Source organism: Balaenoptera physalus (genome assembly GCF_965194825.1).
Source record: "Balaenoptera physalus genome assembly, chromosome: 16".
Classification (NCBI taxonomy): domain Eukaryota; kingdom Metazoa; phylum Chordata; class Mammalia; order Artiodactyla; family Balaenopteridae; genus Balaenoptera; species Balaenoptera physalus.
The window spans coordinates 52606689-52628840 of NC_138898.1; the positions used below are offsets into that span (position 1 = coordinate 52606689).

At 58.9% G+C, this 22152-nt stretch overlaps 1 protein-coding gene across 7 annotated transcripts in view; it reads left to right on the forward strand.

The window, feature by feature from the left end:
- Window positions 1–22152, forward strand: part of MAPK8IP3 (mitogen-activated protein kinase 8 interacting protein 3) — a 47424-nt gene that overhangs the window by 20640 nt on the left and 4632 nt on the right. The window contains exons 5-21 of one of the 7 annotated variants that reach the window (XM_082431826.1): window positions 3620–3761; window positions 7087–7333; window positions 7904–8006; window positions 8253–8371; window positions 8893–9018; window positions 14242–14253; window positions 15119–15136; window positions 16413–16470; window positions 16766–16918; window positions 17862–17916; window positions 19193–19323; window positions 19790–19846; window positions 19938–20108; window positions 20644–20770; window positions 20946–21041; window positions 21129–21287; window positions 21806–21971. In XM_082431826.1, the coding sequence (XP_082287952.1) occupies window positions 3620–3761; window positions 7087–7333; window positions 7904–8006; window positions 8253–8371; window positions 8893–9018; window positions 14242–14253; window positions 15119–15136; window positions 16413–16470; window positions 16766–16918; window positions 17862–17916; window positions 19193–19323; window positions 19790–19846; window positions 19938–20108; window positions 20644–20770; window positions 20946–21041; window positions 21129–21287; window positions 21806–21971 (1940 nt within the window). Of the gene's footprint in view, window positions 1–3619; window positions 3762–7086; window positions 7334–7903; window positions 8007–8252; window positions 8384–8892; window positions 9019–14241; window positions 14254–15118; window positions 15137–16412; window positions 16471–16765; window positions 16919–17861; window positions 17944–19192; window positions 19324–19789; window positions 19847–19937; window positions 20109–20643; window positions 20771–20945; window positions 21042–21128; window positions 21288–21805; window positions 21972–22152 lie in introns of all 7 variants that reach the window. The other 6 variants (XM_082431828.1, XM_082431827.1, XM_082431830.1 and 3 more) reach the window with 6 other exon arrangements.

A 22152-nucleotide genomic window follows, 5' to 3' on the forward strand; every position in this document is an offset into this window, starting at 1 on the left:
CATCGCTCTGCCAGCTGGCTGGCGACATTTAACCTCACTGTGGCACACGGAATCGCTTGCCCCATGCTTGCTGCCATAGCGTATGAGAGTCTGGGCTCCTGCTGGCCCTGCAGCCGCCCCTGCCCCGCCAGCCTGGACACTGGGCTGTGATGGAGATGTTCCCAGGGCCCACCACGCATGTCTGACTGCCCCGGGCCCACTTCCAGACGAATGGATGTAGACGGCAGCTACACCTCCCACGTCCAGAGGGCACACACAGGCTTTCTCCCACTGCGCTGGGCGTTGGCCTCTTTAGGGCTCAGAGAGCGCAGACATCCCAGTGTGGCCTGTGCTGCTGCAGCAGATGAAGGGGAAGGCCCTGTGCTGCCCTCCTGGCCTGCTCTTCTCTGGGGTGTACCCCTCCAGCCACAACTCTGGATCCTTTGGGGACAGATGTGTGTCTGCCCATCTCCTTAGTTTAGACTCTCCGGCTCCCCGAGGAGGCTCGTCCTTAGTGCCGGGGAGCTGCTGGCCACTGCTGAGCCCAGACAGGCACAGTTTTCCTTCAGTCCTGGCTTGGTTTTGTGAATCTGTGTGTCTTTAGAATAAAACCGATGGTGAGGGCTTCCATGGTGGCGCAGTGGTTAAGAATCCGCCTGCCAATGCAGGGGACACGGTTTCGAGCCCTGGTCCGGGAAGATCCCACATGCTATGGAGCAACTAAGCCCGTGCACCACAACTACTGAGCCTGCGCTCTAGAGCCCGTGATTTACAACTTCTGAGCCTGCATGCCACAACTACTGAAGCCTGCACGCCTAGAGCCCATGCTCCACAACAAGAGAAGCCACCACAATGAGAGGCCCGTGCACCGCAGCAAAGAGTAGCGCCCGCTCACCGCAGCTAGAGAAAGCCCGCACACAGCAACGGAGACCCAACACAGCCAAAAATAAATAAATTAAAACAAAACAAAACAAAACAAAACCGGTGGTGAGCATGCGTGGGCCCGTGAACATGGCGTATGCGATCGTGTGCCCTGTCACTGCACACGCGAGTGTCTGCGTGTGCCAGGAGCGTCGCGGGAAGGACGCTCGCCCACTGCCCGGCGCTGAGTGGGCGCAACTTGCCGTCCAAGCCAAGGGGGTGTGTGTCTGTGTGCCCTGTGTCCATCCTGCGTAGGCATCTGCGTGTTCCACATCTGTCTGTCCCCATGGGGGTCCTCCCTCTCCATGTGCGCACACGTGCCCCCAGAGCCCCCGACCTTCGCTCTCTAATGTTGCCTTCTTGTCTTGCCCTCTGTGCTGTCCCCGCCGTGTGCTGGCCCTTGTCTGTCACTGCTCTGCAGTCCTCGCCAGTCGTAGAGGAGAAGGTAAAGGCTGCAGCTGTCCCTAGGCCTCGGGTTGGGGGAGCTCGGACGGCTGCTGGAATCGTACAGATTGGAGGCTCCGGACTTGGTGTTTACAGGGCCTGCTGCCGAGGAGGGGCAGGCGGGACCCAGGCCCTGAGGCAGCCCTGAAGCAGGTAGCAGTGCAGGCCCCACTAGCAAATGTCCACCTGGCCTGCGGGTCGGGCCGCATGTCTGCACCCCCAGGAGGTGGCGGGCAGGGGTGGAGACCCTGCGCCTGGTGTTAGGCAACCCAGCTCAGTCACTTAGGACCCAGAGCCAGTGGCGTGACCTCTGCGAGCAGTGTGACCCCCTCAGGCTGTAGCCTCTGAAGTGGATGAGCATTGGCGTCTCCCGGGGGAGCTGCGGGGCTATAACAAGAGGACACAGTGGGTGAGCCTTGGATGGACTCTGGCCGGCAGTCAGCAGCACCCAGCGAACGCTCTTGAGGCTTGCGGTTGCGAGGAGCAGCGGAGAGGACACGGGACTCGATCCTCATGAGGATTTCCATCGGGGAGTGCGGCCTGGCTGTCTGTTGGCGCACAGAGTCGTGGAGGCGGGCGATGGATACGGGCTCCCATCCTGGGGGCAGGTGGCCCCACCCTGCCCTGCCGTCACGTTACCCCGTGGTATCTGGTGACAGCCTGGGCCGAGGAACCCCTTGTGTGCGTCCCCCACCGAGGTCAGAGCTGGGCCCCAGGAGAGGCACCCCCATATGGGCACTGGGAGCCCAGCGGAGGAACAGTGGTGGAGGAGGGGCTGGGAGCCCTGAGGGAGCACCCCACAGAGCGGTGGCTGCCTTCCCAGACGCTGAGGGCCTGGGGGCTGTGGTCAGAGAACAGCCTGGCGAGGACTGAGCCACGGGCTGCTGAGCTTGGGATGGATCTGCAGACCCAGAGCTTTCTAACTTGACGTCTGAGCTCTTAACCGAGAAAGTGTCGTCTGTCATGGTGGACAACGGCTGCGTGAGGCACTTGAGGTCGTCAGCAGGAAACCTCCTTCCCGAGCGGCCGAGGCCCCTGTCCGGCCCTGCAGGCCTCCTCTGGCCCTGTCCCTCCCGCAGCTTAGTCCCCAGAGGCACAGCCAGGTCCCAACAGGTCCGGGGACCCTGCTCTGCAGGAGGCAGTGTCTTCCTGAACAGGACAGACCAGCAGCTCGAGCAGCTCGGAGGGGCTTCCAGATTCCGAGTTCTCCTCCTGCTCCGCCCCAGCCCCACCGCCCTGGAGCTGTTGGGGCCCCCGCAGAGAGACATCCTTCCCAGAGTCGTGCCTCAGGCAGCCGCCCGCCAGCCATAGGAAGTTCTGGTCATGGCGGCCGCTCCGCTCCCTTGTCCATCACCTGCATCCTCCAGGCACCGTGAGGAAGCCACCGTCCTCCCTCCAGGACAGCCCAGCCTCTGGACCCGGCTCCGTGGAACCCCTGAGGAAGCCTTGCCACCCCTCCCACCTCAGCCCCTGTGTGTCAGGGATTTGGGTACTTGGCCTGAACAGCTCTGAGCAGCATGGACTCCATGCAGCCACCGACAGGCTCTGGGGCGCCATGTGTCTGCCCCGGGCCTGGGCTCCGTGCCCTCGCCGCTAGCAGCCCGCGGAGCGTATCGCAGAGACTGAGCCCACAGCAGGCGGCTTTGAGCATCAGTCCAGCCCACTGGACATTCTCAGTTTGCTAGCATAGCTTTATAAGGCGCCTCTGTGGTGTCAGTGCTCCGTGACGGGGGAAAATGCTCGGAGCAAGAGAAAAGCACCCCATGAGAAACTCCGTACCCAGGTCTCCTGAAAACAGTGATGGGGTGTTGGGGGAGGGCGAGGAACAAAGAACAGGGGAGAAAGGGTTGACTCCTCCTGGCTGGCTCCAGGAGGCAGAAGTAGGGCCAAGGAGGAACCAGGCAATGCTGCCTGTGATGCCAAAGGGCCTGTCACAGGCACTGCTGTGCAGGTGTCTGTTTACAATGGAAATAAATAAAACTGATAAATGACAGTGTAACGGAGGGGAAATGTTCTATGGGATCACAGCGGAGTGGCGATGCCCTGAGCGGGTGAACACGGTGATTAGCGCGGCTGCAGGTCATAGCGGTCAGAGGTCCTGTGCGCCTGGCCACCCAGAAGGTCACGCCCTTCCCTACAGCCCGTGGTCAGGGGCGTCTTTTAGAGCAGCTCCAGCTGCAGAATAAGCATCTGCATGTCCAGAAATAGTTTGCACCCCTGTTTCAGGAGCCACTGTCTAATCCCCCCCTCTCCTTCTCTCCCCATATTTCAACAGGAAGGAGCGCCCCACCTCCCTGAGCGTCTTCCCCCTGACCGACGGTGTGGTACGTGCACAGATGGGGGGCAAGCTCATGCCTGCGGGGGACCACTGGCACCTGAGTGACCTCGGCCAGCTGCAGCTCAGCTCCAGCTACCAGGTTTTGTAGCCGTGCTGTGGAGTGAGGGCTCCCCGTCGCCCCACATTCATTCAGGAGGGTGTGGCCGCAGCCGGGGCTCTCGGCTGCTCGGGGACCTGCCTACAGCCAGGGCGTGCCCATAGGACAGGGGGGACCTGCCTACAGCCAGGGTGTGCCCGTCGGGCAGGGCTGAGCGTAGTGACCATCCCCCAACACAACCCTGAGCCTCGCAGCCAGACTGGGCTTCACCCCACACGTGTTGTCCTTCTAGTATCTGAGGTTTGCACTCCAACCAGGAGAAAGTCAAAGGCCAGGGGTCAGCTTCTCTTCTTTGGGCTGTTCTTACCGGCCTACCCGTGCTAACGACCTAGGGGCCTGAGTTTGAGAAGGAGGACGTCCCAGGTGTGCTCAGCTCAGCAGTGAGAGCACCCACCCTCCATCCCCAGCACTGGGGCCCTGGGAAGGCCAAGGGCAGGCACTCGTGCAGGGCCCCTGGGCACTTGCTGCCTGTCTTGGTCTGTGAGCTCAGCCATCTGGTGAAGGCAGGCTGTGGCAGGACGGAACGCAGGCCCCATTGCTTGTTGAAGAGACCAGACCCTCGCCCTGGGTCTAGTGATTCCCCACTGAGGCCATCAGAGGATACTCTCTGGGCCGGGTCGAGCAGTGGATGTGGGCCCAGGCTTCCCCATAGCTTCCTTCCCGCCGCGACTCATTGCCGGCTGTCCTCCTGCCTTGCAGTGTCCAGCTGGGCTGCAGGAGGTCGTCACAAGCTGCCAGCTGTGTCGGAAAGCGACCCCACTCACTCTGCGTCTGTTCCGCAGAGTGAGCACGCCTCGTGCCCACCAGCCACTGGCTGTCCTTCCAGCAAGTGGGGTCCGGGCAGAAGGGGCGGGGCCCACAGCTGGCGTGTACCCCCAAGCTCCTGCGGGGGCGTTGAGCCTCAGAAAGCTGGGAGGCTGGGGTCTCCAGACGGCCCCTTGGGCCAGCCTGTGTTCTCATGCGTCTCTCTTTCTCCTGCGTCGTCTGAAATCGTTCTCTTAATAAATTATAGTCCTTTATGTTTTAGTTCATAGGTGTGTTTTGTTTGATTTTTTTTTAATAATTACTTTTAAGTTCTTTTTATTTTATGCTCTAGGTTTTCAAGTTTTTCTAATTTTTTAATTTGTTTTGTTGTTTTTGTTTTGTTTTTTGTTTTTATGTACTGTATTTTCAGTGTTTTAACCAAACAGTTGTGGCTCCTCATGGGAGGCATGGCCGCTGGGATGTGGGTTCTTTGCATTTGGAGGTCACTGCTGCACGTTGGTGTTAGAGGTTGACAGGTTTCTTTAGGTAAGTGGTGGCCAAGGGGAGTGTCCCGTGGGTAAGTGGTGGCCTGCAGGCGACAGACAGCTAGGGGAGTAGGGGGAGGCCTGGTTATGCCACAGAATTCCCCACGGTGACTACCAGGGTCAGGAGGCCCACGGAAACAAAGTGTTCAAATCACGGACAGGTGGGGAGCGTGGCCATTGAGTCAGGTGGTCTGACAGTGTGTGCTTCCGTGAGGCAGGGGCTCATGTGTCCGGCCGTCTTTGTGGAAGTCCCTGTGCATCAGCCTGGAGCACAGCCCTCCTCAGGTGCCACCCTCCTCGTAACCCTCCCTGTGGGAGAGCACTCGGGGCCCCACCACAGAGGCGTGCAGTATGCACGGTGCTGTGAAGAGGAAGGGTTTTTTCTTTACAAATTGGCCCTGAGCTGCAGAACCCAAACCCAAACCAAAAATGTTTGCAAGATGCGCTTCTCACCATAGCTCATCAGCAACCCGGCTGAGTGTTGTTAGCTATGGGGGCCATCCTGTGCCCTGTGGGGTGTTGTGGGCACCCTGCCTCCACCCACCCCCAGCTCTGGCCACCACAAGTGTCTCCAGACATCACCAAGTGTCCCCCTGGGACACAGCTGCCGGGATGGGAGCCCTGTCGAGAGGAGAACAAGGATGTGAGGTTCCGGGTAGAGGAGTCTCAGCCCAGGGAGAGGCGGCGCCTGGCGGGGACCAGGCTGCTCGGGAAAAGGCAGATCCCACAAGGCTCCCAAACCACTCTGACTCCTAGTCACCTGGAGGTAGCCACGGGAGCATGGTCAGCCCTTCCTAGTTAAAGGTGGGGGTGGGTTGGTCCCAGCATCCATCCAACTTCACAGAGAAGGCCGACACCCCGTCATCAGCTCCTCTTGTAAGAAAGTTCTCCTGAAAGTGTGTCCTCTGAGGAAACCATGTGATCTGGCACCGATGGGAACATGTACCCAGAGTGGCCTCTCAGTGCTGCCCCCCCTTCGCCCCCTTGGGCCTCAGCCCCTCCTGAGGCCGTGCCCCTTCTCGGCACCAGGCAAGAGGCTGCAGGGGCCCCGCAGCACCTGCTCAGGGGTAAGTCGGGGGTGAGTCTGGGGTTACCGATGTTAGTTCATAGAAGAGCAGAGGCTATTTTTATTGAGGTTCCCCGATGGTTTCACCAGGAAAGACGGTAGGAGAGGAATGTTTGTTTCCTGTCCACATTTATTCAAACAATGTGTTCTCTCTCCAGGGAGATTCTTAAGGTCAACAGTTGATTGCAGTTTTTACTAATCTGGTCTTTTTTCACTCTCGGAACATTTGGGGGACGTCCCATTCTGTGGAAGTCGAGTTTCAATTTGTTTGCATTTACGTAGGTGTTGAAGGCAAACTTTGGTTCAGTTGGGCCGTGGAGGTTAAGCAAGACCCGTCCCCTGCTGTCTCTTTGTTGGGGAGGCCACCACTGGCAGAACTGGGGAGGTGCCCACCCATCACAGCTCCTGACTGTGGCCAGGACGGGAGGCAGGAGGCAGGAACGAGAGGGACCAGCCCTCGAGGGCCTCGCAGTGGAGCAGTAACTTGATCAGAAGGCACGCCGGCCTCCCCGGCCTCCCCGGCCTCCTTCCCAGCCGGGGAGCCTCTGCCCTGACCTGGGCTGGGGCTTAGCTCTGCCCACCCACCGGCTGCAAGGGGTTACCAGCCACATCCACATAGCTTCGTGTCTAGCCCCATACTGGAAAGCGTGCAAGCCAAAAGCCCGGTCCAAGCCATTTAAATAAGGTGTAGCCGCCTCTGGAAAGCCAGAGGCTGGATGAGTCAAGTGAAGAGACTGGGAGGAATCAGCCCAGCGGGAGAGAAGTGGCCTCCTGTCCCTTCCATTCTGGCACGGAGTGCTGTTTTACTGTGGCCGAGTGGCAAAGACCCCAAGCGAGGGGGCCTCGTGGTGGTGGCCGAGGCCCCGCCGGCCCTGTGTGGTCCACCCCTTGTGGCCTCCCCGGGGGACCTGACCCGCACCACGAGCTTCCCTCTTCCTGTGTTTGGCCCCAGTGTCCGCAGGATGAGATGTCCGAGTCAGGCCAGTCCTCAGCAGCGGCTACGCCCAGCACCACGGGCACCAAGTCCAACACGCCCACGTCCTCTGTGCCCTCGGCCGCGGTCACGCCCCTCAGCGAGGGCCTGCAACCTCTGGGCGACTACAGCGGCAGCTCCAAGAACAACAAGAGAGCGCGGGAGAAGCGCAACAGCCGCAACATGGAGGTGCAGGTCACACAGGAGATGCGCAACGTCAGCATAGGTACTGGCCGCCCCGCCTGCCCGGCGCCCCATCCTCACCAGCACCATGCGTGTCTCCTCCCAGTTCGCAGGGCTGGTCGCTCCTGAGGCCTCTGCTTGGCTGCCCCGTCCTCAAGTGGTCGTGCCTCTGTATGTGTGTCCTGACTCACCCCTGCTTTTTATAAGGACACAGTCAGATGAGACCAGGGCCCACCCTTTGGCCTCATTTTACCTTCATCACCTCTTTAAAAACCCATCTCCAATACAGTCACATTCTGAGGAACTGGGGTCCAGGGCTTCAGCCTGTGAATTTGGGGGACACAACTCAGCCTCTGACAGTAGACCACTGTCATCCAGCATACACAGTCTAATCAGAGAAAAGGGAGGGAAAAAATGGCCTGTTCAGATGGGATCACAGTTCTGGGGGACAGGCCCCATCCAGCCACCACCTCGGGAAGAACCCGCACCACGACCATCCCTGCCTGTGGTGGCCTAGCGTGGGGTCTCCGGACAAGGGGCCCCAGGGCAACCACAAGTGGTGCAGGGAACTGCTGGTCACCCCCCGACCCTGGGCTCCACTGTGTCCCCCCAGGCATGGGCAGCAGTGACGAGTGGTCTGATGTTCAGGACATTATCGACTCCACCCCAGAGCTGGACATGGGCCGGGAGCCCCGCCTGGACCGCACGGGCAGCAGGTGCTCACTGGGCCCAGAGCCAGTCCCGAATGGCTCAGCACTCACCCTGGGAGTTGGTGCCCCTGGTAGAGGTGCCTCGCAGCCCCTTGAGGTGGGAGAACTGCCCAGGGCACTGACCCGCCACCCGCCACGCCTGCACTTGGCGCCAGTGGTGTTGGCATCGAGTGGCCCCTCGGGGGTGTCCCCGTGTGTGGTCCATAGGTGCTGCCCACTCACTCCACCTTCCTCGGCTGCGTGTCCCCACAGCCCAACCCAGGGGATCGTGAACAAGGCTTTTGGCATCAACACTGACTCCCTGTACCACGAGCTGTCGACTGCGGGGTCCGAGGTCATCGGGGATGTGGACGAAGGGGCCGACCTGCTAGGTAAAAACAACCGTCCCCGGGACCCTGCTATGGTTGGGTTTGTGATGAAAGCAAAGTCTCTGTGAGCCAGGAAGTTCTTTTTACAAACTGAATATTGAGATGTATTCACTTACCGTAAACTCGCCGCTTAAAGTGTGCCGCTCGGTGGGGTTTGGGGTGCTCACGGATTCGAGCAACTGTCTATAGACCGTCTTGTCAGCCCAAGAAGAAACCCATTCCCAGTAGCCCTCAGCCCAGCCCTGCTCCAAGCCCCTCCCCTGGGCAGCCCACTTTCTAGGAACGTTTCGGGAGGGTGGTGGTTGCCAGCTCCTCCAGTCCACGAGGAGCGTGCCCAGACAGCGTCAGTGCCCTCCGAGAGCCCTGCGAGGCTATGTCTGAGACGGGTGCAGAGACAGCCTGCCTGATGCAGACTTGCTCCTGGTCCTCCCTCCCTGCCCGAGCCAGGCCCCGTGTGCCAGCGTCTGCCTGTACCTGAGGGCAGCCTGCATGGCTCTGAGGCCGGGCTGTGGCCCTCAGGGCAGTGGAGGAAAGTCACGCTGTCTCTCAGCGGGGTTCAAGCTCCCCTGGCCCAGATGTGTGTCCGGAGCCCCAGCCTGGAGAAGCGGCCTTGTCCCCGAAGCCCTCCCTCCTGCTCAGCAGCCAGCAAGGTGGGCGTCAGGGCCGTGGTTCTGGTCTGTCACCTCCCCACACCCCAAGGAAGGGTCCTCTTGTTTCTCCTTGGGGAGGGGTAGCAGCTGCCTCCACTGGATACGTGGCAAGCAGGGTGGTAGCGATTCCACTAAGAGAATCCGGGAAGGCTGCCTTCTGACGTTTGATCCATGTTTTATCATCTGCTGCCCAAGGAGGCGGAGCTGTCTGGCATCTGAGGGTTTCTGTTGCCAGCCTCTCTGCTGCTGTCACTCCCCCTTGATAGACGCAGCAGCAGGGACTCGGGGCGTCTCTGAAGCGGGTCCCCGTGTAGACAGCGCCGCCCGGCCGGCCTGCCAGCTGCACACACCACCAGGCCTGACTTGCAAACGAAGGGGGCCCGGCTGGCGTTTTCAGCTGGAACAGCCTCGCTTTCTTTGCAGTGGGTCTGCATCCTATTAGTTCTCATAAGTTGATTGTCTTACTCAGGGTGGGGAGACCTCCAGGCAGCATCATCATCTGGGGTGTTTAGCACCAGCACGCCTTGTGCCTGGAACAGAAGTTTTTTCAGCCAGAATGTAAAGAGATATAGGACCACAATTGTATATATCAAATTGTGGTAAAACCATTATGTAAAACTTATCAGTTTTTAGGTGTACATTTCCGTAAAGTACATTCATATTCAATGGTGAAAGACTGAAAGCGTCCCCTCTAAGATTAGGAGCAAGACAAAGATGCCCGCTTTTGGCAGTATATATTTTTAATAGAATTTTTCTCACAAGCATTGTAAAAATATATATTTTAAAATATACAAAAACTGTTAGTATTCAGAAAAAGTCTACTCATTAGGGACAGTCACTTTTAGTATTTTGACATCCTTCTCTTCTTTCAGATACTACCATATAAATTCAGTTTTTAGGCATTTTTTTATTTTTGGTAAAAGGATACATGCTGATAATAATATTAAAGTAATATCAGACATTGCCAAGAAGGTAGTAAAAACCAGAGGAGCCCCCAAGCCGTGATGAGTGACACCCTCCCAGGCGCCAGGGCCCCAGCATGCGCACCTGGGACGTGGGGTGGCAGCCTTTGGCCTTTTCTTCGTGGCTGATGTTAACATTTCCCTGAACCACTAAGATTCCTCTGCACGTTTTAACTTCCTTATCTTTGTGTGACTGTGAATTACCTAATCAATTCTAATTTTTGCGGTTTGAATACCACTGCCATAGCTACCTGCGGGCGTAGATCTTTCTAGATGTGGGAACCCCCTGGACAGGTGTGGACTCGTGGGGATGGGCTGTAGGTTGCTCCCCTGCATGTGCTCACACCAGCAGGGCCGGGCGTGGCCGGGAGGAGGCACCTGGGATCCAGGCTGTAACAGGTGGTCACTAGAGGGAGTGCCTTTCTGCCCGGGGAACCTTGGAGCCGCGCCGGGCCTGGGGTGCGGGCTCCTGCACTGGAGAGCTTACACAGCAGGGCACCACACTTTCTTGAGCTTTTGAGAACCTGATAAAAAGGTAAAAGGCATCTCCCTAGGAAGACACACAGACATAGGATGTTTTGCATTTCCATGTCAGGGTCGGAGGCCCAGCTTCGCGTTCCCGCTCCTGGTGTGGAGCTCTGGAGGAGGTCTAAGGGGCGAAGCGGGGCCCCCGCACCTCGTACCTTTCTTCAGTCTCGTCATGTGACAAGATTCCAACACTCATCACGGGCCTTACGAGAAGAGCGACACCAATGTTTTATATGCACAGCCACCGTTAATGCCTCACACTGCTAGTGTCTCCATTTCACAGATGAAGAAACCGAGGTCACAGAGGCCGAGGTGAAGTGGCAGAGCCAGAACTTGAAGTCAGGTCCCACCCAGGGTGGCAGCCCTGCCTCCGACCACCGCTGTGCTTTTTTTAACAGCCTTATTGAGATGGAATTTCCACACCATACAATCCACCCACTTTCAGTGTACACCTCAGTGATTTTTAGCACGTTCGGATTTGTGCAGTCATTACCACATAGCTTTAGAACATTTTACACCGCCCCCCAAATGAAACCCGTACCCACTAGCAGTCGCTCCCCGCCACCACCCTGGCACTGCTGCTCTACTTCCTGTCTCTGCAGACTTGGCTGTTCTGGACATTTCGCGTCAGTGGCCTTTTCCATCTGGCTGCCTTCATTTAGCATCATTCCTTTAAGGTTCATCCATGTTGGAGTGTGTCAGAGTTTCATTCCTTTTTATGGCTTAATAATGTTCCAATGTGGATAGACCACATTTCATGTATCCATTCAGCCACTGATGGACATTTGGGTCATTTCACTTTTGACTGTTGTGACTGATGCTTCTGCTATACTTGTTATGCCTCGCATAGTTCTACGAGATCACCAGAGCTCACTGGCCTTCTCGCTACCTGGTGGCACTGGGTGGCCTGCCAGTCAGTCCGTCCCGTCGGCCATGTCTCCTGCCTTGCCCTGTGGCCCCAGGCTGCAGAGCTGTCCCCTCCCCTGCAGCTCCCACAGGTGCAGTGCTGATGGTGTACGTGGTCACTCCATGTGACTGCCCCCCGCCCATCCCGGTGCCCCTGGGGCTGGCAGAGATGCTCTAGCATGTGGCCACATCCTGTGGTTCAGGCAGCACCGTTCCGGACGCCAGAGTCTCCATAAAGAGTGATGGGAGAGAAAAGCAGAGAACTAGAAACTGCATACCAGTGAGTTTTACCTGGAGCCACATTGACTGAGTCAGTAGGTAGAGGTGGAGTCTGTTGCAGCAGGGTTCCTGAGAGGGAAATGATGTCTGATGCATCTCCTGAGGTCAGTTCCCTCGAACAGGAGTGCCTGGCGTGAGAAGCTCTAACCAGTGCATCTGATGGGTCTGTTCTGAGGGGCTGAAGTGAGAATCGTCTTCTCACCTGGTGGTGAGAACCCTGAGTGCCCAGGCACTTGCGCTGCAATGGTTGGCGGGCGGGGGCCCTCTCGGGCACCACTTAGTTTTGGTTGGAATGAGACCCCATTCTTGGGAGTGATGGGCCTTTGGGTGCCTTTCTGGAGCCTTCATCACGAGGGGCACAGGCAAGGCAGGCAGCCCTCAGGAGTTGAGGAGAGCCGAGAGCTCCTGTGATCTGTGGATGGAGCCCTGGAGTGCGGGGCCGGCCCTTTGTCCAGCACGGTGGAGGGATGAGCTGGGGTCTGCTTGAATCCCCAGAGTCTGGCTCAGCTGGAGGAAGTGTCAGTGACAGGAGGCCTGGTCCCCCATCACCAGTTCCTGAAGACACCCAGATGATGGATTATTCAATATGTGTACTGGATTCGTTGACTAGCCACTTGGAAAAAAATGAGGTCTAATTCAACCTCACTCCGAACACAAAAATAATTTCAAGGTGGATTAAAGATCTAAACATAAAAATACAAGGATAACAACTGGAAGAGAGTATTGGAGAGTATTTTCATAATCTGGGCTTCTCTTCATTGCCAAAACCAAAGAATATATATGTATGTGTGTGTGTATGTGTGTGCGTGTGTGTGTGTGTGTGTGCGTGCGTGTGCATGTGTATATATATGTACGTATGTGTATGTATATATATGTATATATGGTCTCCACCATTAACGTTAAAAGAAGTGAAGTACAATAGGAAACTTGCCTAGTGGTGCAGTGGTTAAGAATCTGCCTGCCAATGCAGGGGACGTGGGTTCGAGCCCTGGTCTGGTAAGATCCCACATGCCGCAGAGCAACTGAGCCCGTGCGCCACAACTAGTGAGCCTGTGCTCTAGAGCCCGCGAGCCACAATTACTGAGCCCACGTGCCACAACTACTGAAGCCCTTGCGCATAGAGCCCGTGCTCCACAACAAGAGAAGCCACCGCAATGAGAAGTCCACAAAAAAGAGTTGTCCCCGCTCGCCGCAACTAGAGATAGCCCGTGTGCAGCAATGAAGACCCAACACAGGCAAAAATTAATTAATTAATTAATTAATTAAAAAAATTTTTTTTTAAATAGGAAATGAGTAGAGGATAAAGCAGGACATTCACAGAAGAGACCCACAAACCTGACTAACTAACTCTTTTTCCTCAAACGATTAACAAAAATGAAGCGGGTACTGTCCACCTCGCTGATGGCAGGGTGCGGCCAGGCTGGACCTGGAGGGAGCGGCACCACCGCTCCTCAGATAGGGCCAAGGCACCCACAGGAGCTTGTGCGTGTGTCCTGGTGCCCACGCACAACCGTGCAGGCCCGAAATGCCTGTCAAAGGAGCCAGTGCCCTAGGAAACAATGGGACGTCTCCATATGGAAATACATCGAAGCTTTCAAGGTGATCGTGGATCCTTCATGTGGAAGGGGTCCCAGGATACCGTGTGAGGTGCAACGGAGGAAGTTACCCAAGAGGATGGAGAGTGGTGGTCACGATTTTGTTTTTTAGAAACTGATGTCTGCCTAGAAAGACGTCTGAGAAGGAGAATATCAAACGTGAACAGCAGCTGCCTGGGAAGTAGAGATGAGACGGGACACATCCACTTCTGAACTGCCTATCAAAATGATAAATCCACTTTATCATTTTAATTCCTTCCACAGATTCTGTAGTTTGCCATTTAAGTCAGGCGACTTTTTATACCATTTCTTTCTGCGTGAAATGAACCAAATAGAACAGTATCATTTCCTCAAGTCTTCAGCTGGGTAGCGGAGAGCAGTTTGGCACAAGCGGCACCCCCACCCCTCACATCTTGACTCAGTGATTCCCTCCCTGCACAGTAGGGCCCTTGTCTTCTGGTTGCCCTTGACCTAAGGTCTTGCCCTTCCCCTAAGACCTGGGCTGGCCAGGGCCCCACCCCCACCCCCCACCGAGGCCAGGTCCTTGTCCGTGGCTCGCTCACTCTGGGGGCGCCTGTGAGGCTGGACGCCCAGCACCCACCACACCACACCCACACACACATTAGCTTTACAGGGGTCTGGCCCTCCTGATGGTGGTGGGAGTAGAGGGGCGAGCAGGCTTTAGATCCCCTCGCCTGCCCCAGGGCCCCCAGGACTGAGGAGCCTGCTGTTCTGACCTCCCCTTTCCTTCAGGGTTCCTGCCTTGGATGCATTTGGCACCCACAGGCCTGGGGTCGTCTGCTCGTATGCTTTTGGGCCCTTCAACATGGAAATGGCTGATCATCGTCGCTTTTTCTTCAATAAGATTTTCTTCATTTTGTTGGTTTCAGTCACCAATTAACCTTTGTCACTTCCTTCCCCGTCTCTCTCTGCTTCGCTGGACACGGCCCCAGGGGAGTTCTCAGGTGTGTATCTCTGCTGTCTGTTTGCGGCCCCTCTTCCCCATGGTGGCATCCAGGTGGAGGGGGTGGCACCCTGAGACACCCCACTGCTGCTGCCCAGTCACTGCCAGCTGTGCAGCCTGTCCCCTCCCAATCCTGGTCCAGGCCACTAAGGCACATGTGCTTTTGCTCACCAGCCTACTGCTGCTCGGAAGCTTCTTTTGGTTTGCTCCACCAGCCCACTGACGGTGACCTTGACAATTGAGGGAGAGCTGCTGTGCCCTTGACCCCGGTCTCTCCTTGTAGGCCATTTCTTAAGGTTCTACAGAGCCGATAGAGGTGGAGGCTAGTTAACTGGACACAGAGTACAGGCTCAGCGCTGTGGCATCTCCCCTCTGTTGGGTACATCCTGGAAGTCAGGGGTCCTCTCCCCATGGGGCACATGGGCCAAGCTCCTGCTTTCCTGCTTTCAGCAGAGGCTCTGAGGTCCTACCCATCCCCGTGCTACCTCCCCACTATGTTCAAAGGCACCCGGGGCCTAGTCATAGCTCTCCCTCATTTGCAGAGACCTCTGTCCTTAGCCCCCACCCACCACCCCACCACCCCACCACCCCAGGATTTTAGTGTAAGATGTCAGTTGTGTTGCCCTGACCCTCCACCTCACCACCCAGGGTAAACTTTCTGGAAGGAGTAGCTGGCCCCATCCCGTCTCCCGCCCCTCCTGTCCCACTCCTGTGTCCACCCCTAACCCAGCGAGAAGTAGCCCTGAAGTCCCCCCGCCTGCTCATCACACGGGCTTAACGCGCTTCTTTTCTCTCCCCTCCTCTCTCCCTCTCCTTCCTCCCGCCCTGGTCGCCCATCTCCCGTGGGACTGGGACGGCACCCATAGTGCGCGATGATTTTTTTGGTAAGGCCGAGGCCCTGTTTCAGTATGTGTTTTCCTGCTTCTGGCTTCCTCTGCCTCCCTGACGCCTTCTCATGCTTCATGAGCCATTTGCTTTGTTGAGCCCGGTGGGGCAGCCGTGGGGGCAGTGGTGTCCGTGGCTTCAGGGGTGGGGGTTGGGGAGCCTCCAGCAGGCGTGGTGAGCGGGCACCTGACTCCCTCAGAGCAGACCCTTGACGGGCTGAGGAGGGGACCCCGGCCTCTCTGAGCACCCCCCCATTAGTTCAGGAAGGCCTGAGCCCAGTGCCTGCTGCATCCCATCTGAAGGGCAGGCCACGTTTGAGGCGAGGAGGTGAGAATAGAAACAGCCGGCAGAACCCTAAGCTGGGCACACCGTGTGCGTGTGTCATCTCGTCTCACAGTTGTGTCAGGCCATGGAGGAGGGAAGTGAACAAGAGGAACAGACCTTGGGCTTCGAGGCAGTCCTAAAGGATTAGATGCGGTGCTTTGGGAGTTTTGTGACACGCCTGCAGAGACCTCAGTCTGCGGGGCCCACTTTGGGGTCTGGCCAGCCCCTCTGGGCACCAGCCCCCAGAGTGCTATCCTCACCTCCACTCCCACCTCTGGCTCCTGAAGGCCTGCTCCCAGCCTGGTGGAGGGCTGCACCTGCCATGGACCATCCCATCTCCTTGGCCAGGGCTCTCTGTCCCCATCACCACAGCTCCAACCTCCATTCTCCGAGGGGGCAGCTCTAAAAAGGGTCTGCTTCATGATGGCCTGGAAGTCACAGGGCTGGGGGAAGGCAGTGATACTGGGCCAGGGGTGGGCATCGATTGAGGAGGTTGCACAGAGGCCATAAGGGTACCGTCCGGGCCCTGCTGGTACCCAGACTTCATGTTGGTAGAGAGCTGTGAGAGCCCATCACTGAGTTCCAGAATATAAGCCCAGGGCTGCTGCATCTATTGGGGCGGAGGAGACCTGCTCATTGCCCTCCAGAGGCCAGTCTGAGACCCCCACGGGGCTCGCACGCACCAGGTCCTTTCCTGACTGCGTTGCTTGGTGGAGAGCCTGCCTCAAGACCGGCAGAGGCCTCTCCTAGGGTCGCCCGGCCTCCCCAGGCAGGCGTCTTCCTGCAGATCGGGCCTCTGTTCCTTATCCCCTCACATCAGCCCTCCCGGGGGGGCCATCCTTCCAGGGGTGGGCCGCCCCCCGGCAGGACATCTGTTATTCTGAGGCAGGTGTGAGCATCAGGGTCTGGCTTCACCAGGCACATGTAATAACTCCGTACCTTTTGTTTCAGGAATGGGCAAGGAAGTGGGGAATCTGCTGCTGGAGAACTCACAGCTTCTAGAAACCAAGTAAGGATGCTCTTCCTCAGCACCACAGTTGCTGAGACAGCCCCCCACCAGGACCAGGGGCTCCTGTAACAACTGCGTCGGCCCAGCCTCAGGGCAGTCCCCAGGGAGGACCTGGACCCACTGGACTGAGCTCACCCCTCCTGGGGAGAGGATGGGGTGGTCACGTCCTCTCACCACTTTCAAGACCAGGATGTGTCTGCTCAGATACACCAGGGTGGGCAGACCCTTTTGAAACCCCATTACTTAACGTACACACCGGCTCACAAGGAGCTCCCCTCTTTCTGCCTTTTCAAAGAAACGCTCTGAATGTGGTGAAGAACGACCTCATTGCCAAGGTGGACCAGCTCTCGGGGGAGCAGGAGGTGCTGAAGGGGGACTTGGAAGCCGCGAGGCAGGCCAAACTTAGACTGGAGAACCGCATCAAAGACCTGGAGGAGGAGCTGAGGAGGTGAGTGGGGCTCCTTGAGGGGCGGGGCTCCCACGGAGGCTGGGCCGCCAGGCGTGGAGAGCGGGGTCAGGCCCCGCCCAGGCCCCTCCAGTCCTCTCCGCAATCCCCTGGCATCTGCTCTCTAGCTAACCACATCCCCTGAGGTCATTCCTTCCCAAAGTGGCTCACTTTGCGTGCTCACTGCTCAGCCTCCTGCTCATCCCTGAGCTACCTCTCATATTCGACCCCATCCAGACCCAACTACTGTGTTGGCCACCCACCCCTCCCCTCTTGTCTCCACCATCCTCGGGGGAATAATCCCACATGAGGGACAGTGTCTTGTCTTGGGTGTCCTTTCTCTGGCGGCTGAGCGGGGCCTTCCCACTCCTCTCACACTATTACATTCGTTCAGGAGGAGGGAAGGGAGGATAATGGCCTCTGGCCACTACGGGTCCCCCGCACTCCCCTCTGCTCCCCAGCCCTCGATCAGTCGAGGTTGGGTCACAGAGCCTTGCTGGGAAGCTCTGGGGTGTCCTCCCCAGCACTCTGCACATCCCTGTGGCCTTTCTCTTCCAGCCTGATCCTCACCCCATTCTCCCAAAGTGGTGCCTTTGGCTCCAGACAGGAAAGGGGAGGTGTGAGGGGCGGGCCCTAGGCAGGTGGCGCCTGTGCCAGGTTTGTGGGACTGGGAGCCAGGTCTCCTCTGGCCCTGCCTGAAGCCAGCACTGCCCTTGCCTTCCTGTTAGCAATTGACCACCTGAATTGAGGTCCTGTTCCTTGGCTGGGCTTCAGGGCACATGTGGGCAGGGGTGTGGAGCCACCCGTCCCCAAGGCACTGGCAGGAATGCTCAGGGCCTAGAACCTGAGGGGAGAGCCCTGAGTGCAGCTGAGAGGTGGGACACATCCTCTGGGCCAGTGCCCAGTGGGGCCCTCACCCTGCCCCGCTTCCTTCCTCATCCTGCAGAGTGAAGTCAGAGGCCATCATTGCCCACCGTGAACCCAAAGAAGAGGTGGAGGATGTAAGCAGCTATCTCTGTACAGAATTGGTATATTCCACTATTAACATGTGGGCACGGGGGGCGGGCAGTGTGGGCGGTCTTCCCGGGGATGTGCTAGTTCTTCTGGGTCTCTGGGTCCTCCTCACCGCTTCTGTGTGATGACTGCACCCAGCAGCAGCCCCCCCACCCCACTGCCCCGGTGACTTTGTGTGGTCAGAACCAGCCCCCTCTCTGCGGGATGCCTCCTCTCACCTAGGTCCTAGCAGATGTGGATTGCACGGTCACAAGTGGGGTCTCCCTGCTTACTGGTCCAGCTGCTGCCCCCCAGACAGAACAGTTTGAGTACCTGAGGCCCTCAGATGCCTCATCTGTCCTCACAAACCCCCGGAGATGCATGGAATGTTCTGAGGAAAGCCCTAGGGGTGGCTGTAAGGAAGGGTTTGTAGGGGTCTTTGCCCTTCCCAGGTCCTCTCCAGAATAGGGGCCCCAGCCCAGCGACCTGGCCACCTTCCTTACAGAGAGAGCAGGCATGAGTCTTTTAAGCCAAGGTGAAGTTTGGACGCCGACCTCACCACTCATCCACTGTTATTTTGGGGGTTGTGGGATGCACGTAACAGGATGCCGATCCCATAGCAGGCACTTGGGAAACTGTAGCTGTTCACCTTGCCCATCCTGCGCAGCCCCTCACCTCCAAATACTCTAGGAAAGAAACAAAGCCACAGGTGTATTAGGCAGCTGCGGCTCCCCAAGGCCCTCCCACTCGGGCATGGAGGGCACCCGATTGGTGCCTTGACCTCCTGATGGGGGGCCTGGGGCTGCCGACGCTCCTGTGAACTCCGAGTGCTGGTGGTGGGGGCACTAGGGGAGGGCAGCCCAGAGCAGGGCTGCGTAAGGAGACAGTCCTGCCAGGGACAGCAGATCCCATGCAGATCCGCCGGTACCTCAAGTGTCCAGCTCTGAGGCAGTGACCAGAGTCCTGCTCGCCAGACCTTCCCCAGAACCTTTCTTCCTGCTATGCCACCGTGAGCCAGTCCCACCTGTTAGCATTGACCGGTGGCATTTGGGATTGCCAGGGTGTCTGGGAGCTTGTAGGAAAACACACTGTGTGTGTTGTACCCCTCGAGTGTGTCATGTGACCTTCTGGAAAGAAGGGGGGCCCTTTCGGAGTGGTGGCTCCTGTTCCTGTGCCCACCCCTCCCCACTGCGTTTGCCTGAAGCTCTGTGGGAAAGCGCCCTCGGGTGCGCCCACTCCCGGAGGCGGCCCCTCGCTGGCTGAGCAGCGGCACTCTCCCCGCAGGACAAGATCCCCATGGCGCAGCGCCGCCGCTTCACGCGTGTGGAGATGGCCCGCGTGCTCATGGAGCGCAACCAGTACAAGGAGCGGCTGATGGAGCTGCAGGAGGCCGTGCGGTGGACCGAGATGATCAGGTGGGCCTCCAGGCGCCTGTGGGCTCCGGAAGACACGCTCCCATCTCCGTCTGTGAGCTGTGGTCGCTCTAGGAGGTCCTGGGGATGGGATTGAGGCTGACCGCCCCCACACCTCCCTCTCTTCCGGGAGAATTAAGGGTGTTGGGTCCTCCCTGGTGGGAGCCTGCAGGGGGCCAGCAGAACTGGGCCTCTGGTGCAGCCCTGGCCTGGCCAGTGGATGTACCTGCTGGGCTAGAGAGATGCTGGGGTTTGTTGGGGCCAGTGCACCGGGGTCTCTCTAGGAAGTTATGGGTGACTCGCCTGGGAGCCCCTCTTGTCTGATGCTCCGGTCCGTGTGTCCATGGGGAGGGTCCCAAGCAAGGGAGGCAAGAGGGGCCCGGTGAGAGGGGGGCTTGGTTGGACTGGGTGGGGCCGAGTCAGGCTGGGCATGGCTGAGTGGGGCCTCTCCTCCTGCCCTCCCCTGTAGAGCATCCCGAGAGCATCCGTCTGTCCAGGAGAAGAAGAAGTCCACCATCTGGCAATTGTGAGTTGGGGGCACTGGGAGGGCACTGGCAGTGGCCGCTGGGGAGGTCTCCCCTCAGGCCACCCCTCACCCCCTATGCTTCGGCTGGCAGCTTCAGCCGCCTCTTCAGCTCCTCCTCAAGCCCCCCTCCGGCCAAGCGGTCCTACCCCTCCGTGAACATCCATTACAAGTCACCCACCACGGCCGGCTTCAGTCAGCGCCGCAGCCACGCCATGTGCCAGATCTCCGCTGGCAGCCGGCCCCTGGAGTTCTTCCCAGATGAGTGAGTTTCCTAGGCCTGCCCTGCCCTTCCCCGCTGGCCTGCCCAGGGGGAGTCCCTGTGTCCCAGGGCCCCTCCCCTACAGGCTCTGAAGCAGGACCGGTTTCCACATTGCTGCTCTGGCAGCTGTGCTCAGGGGATGGGGTCCGTGGTGGGAAGGACACTGACCAGGCATCAGGGGTCACAACCTCTCTGTGCACACTGTGTGTACCCCTCCACCCCCAGTGGGAGCATTGGATGTTCCTCAGCAGAGGCTGCGCTCCCCCACAGTCCCTCCGCTTAGTCCCAGAGGCCTGCGCCTTGCTCCTCGGGTGACCCCCAGCAGGCAGCCCGCAGCCATTTCGGGTGCCACCAGGGCTGTGGGTCCCTGCCAGCTGGCCCAGGGCAGCGGCTGGATGTGGCCTCCAAGCCTAGAGCTGGGGAGAGCCCCCTGCCGTCAGATGGGCGCCCGGCAGGGACGGTCCAGGTCCAGGAGGGAGAGCTCCGGGGCGGCAGGCGTGCTCCCTGCAGACGCAGTAACCTGCCCTTCCTCCGCCAGCGACTGCACGTCCTCTGCAAGGCGGGAGCAGAAGCGTGAGCAGTACCGCCAGGTGCGCGAGCACGTGCGCAATGACGACGGGCGGCTGCAGGCCTGTGGCTGGAGCCTACCAGCCAAGTACAAGCAGGTGCTGGGCGCAGGGCAGCGTGGGGGGCGCCGCAGGCGGGGAGCCCCGGGGGAGCCCCGTACGCACCCAGGGCCCCAAGTCCAAAACCTGGAGGAGTGGGTAGTGGACTGCGGCCCCACCCATGTGAGCCGGCCAGGCCTGGCACCCACAGCGCCCCTCTGCCTTGTTCCTGCAGCTGAGTCCCAATGGGGGTCAGGAGGACACCCGCATGAAGAACGTGCCCGTCCCCGTGTACTGCCGCCCTCTGGTGGAGAAGGACCCGACCATGAAGGTGAGCCCTGCGGAAGGTGCGAGGCTGGGAGAGGTCCCCCTGCCACAGAAGCCCGTGAGGCCGGACCTCACGGCCCTCTCCTCCCAGCTGTGGTGTGCCGCGGGCGTCAACCTGAGCGGCTGGAAACTGAGTGAGGATGACCCCGGGAATGGAGTCAAGCCTGTGCCAGGCCGCGACCCTCTGACCTGCGACCGGGAAGTAGAAGGAGAGATCAAGAGCAACCACGCGTCCCCAGAGAAGAAGAAGGTCAGAGTGGCAGGCAGGGCCAGGGCCACCTTCTGCTTCTGCCATCCCGATGGCTCTGCTATGACTAGTCTGGGTGGGAGTGACAGAAATGGAGGACAGCTGGGGACAGTGGCGGGAGACTGGGGTGGCCCGGTCCCCAGCCGGTGGATGGGGCAGCAAGGAGGAGCGGAGGCTCAGGGCAGCCAGGCTGGAGCAGGTCTGTGCCTGCCCAGGAGCCGTGTGAGGGGCTTAGTGCCTGGAGGCTTCACTTTCTGTCCCGGCTCGATGTGGGGGCCAGTGACTTAACCACCGAGCGCTCAGCCTTCCTCTGAGGAAGGGAGGCCGTGAGTGCCACGACCTAGGCACAATGTGCAGTTCTGAGTTCTCACCGTCCTGGCGACAAGGGAGGACATTCAGGTCCCCTAAGGCCACGGGTAAGGCTAGATCCTGAGAGATTCCAGGATCCCCCCCACTCACCCCCCATTGCTGCTACAGTAGTGAGCGCTCAGGCACCAGCCCGTCCCTGTGCTCGGAAACAGGCAAAGGAGCTCCCCGAGGCGGACGCCACCTCCAGCCGCGTGTGGATCCTCACCAGCACCCTGACCACCAGCAAAGTGGTGATCATCGATGCCAACCAGCCGGGCACCGTCGTGGACCAGTTCACCGTGTGCAATGCCCACGTCCTGTGCATCTCCAGCATCCCCGGTGAGTGCTGGGCCCCTGCTGCTGGCCGGGAGGCAATGCGGAGCGTCCAGGGAGGAGCTGTCTGAGCTCTCTGCTCAGTCCTGTTAATGATGCAGGAGGAGACCCTGTATGACACTCAACCCGGTGACAAGGAGATGGGGTGGCATCACAAACAGCCCCTCCCCCCTGCACCCTCACCGGG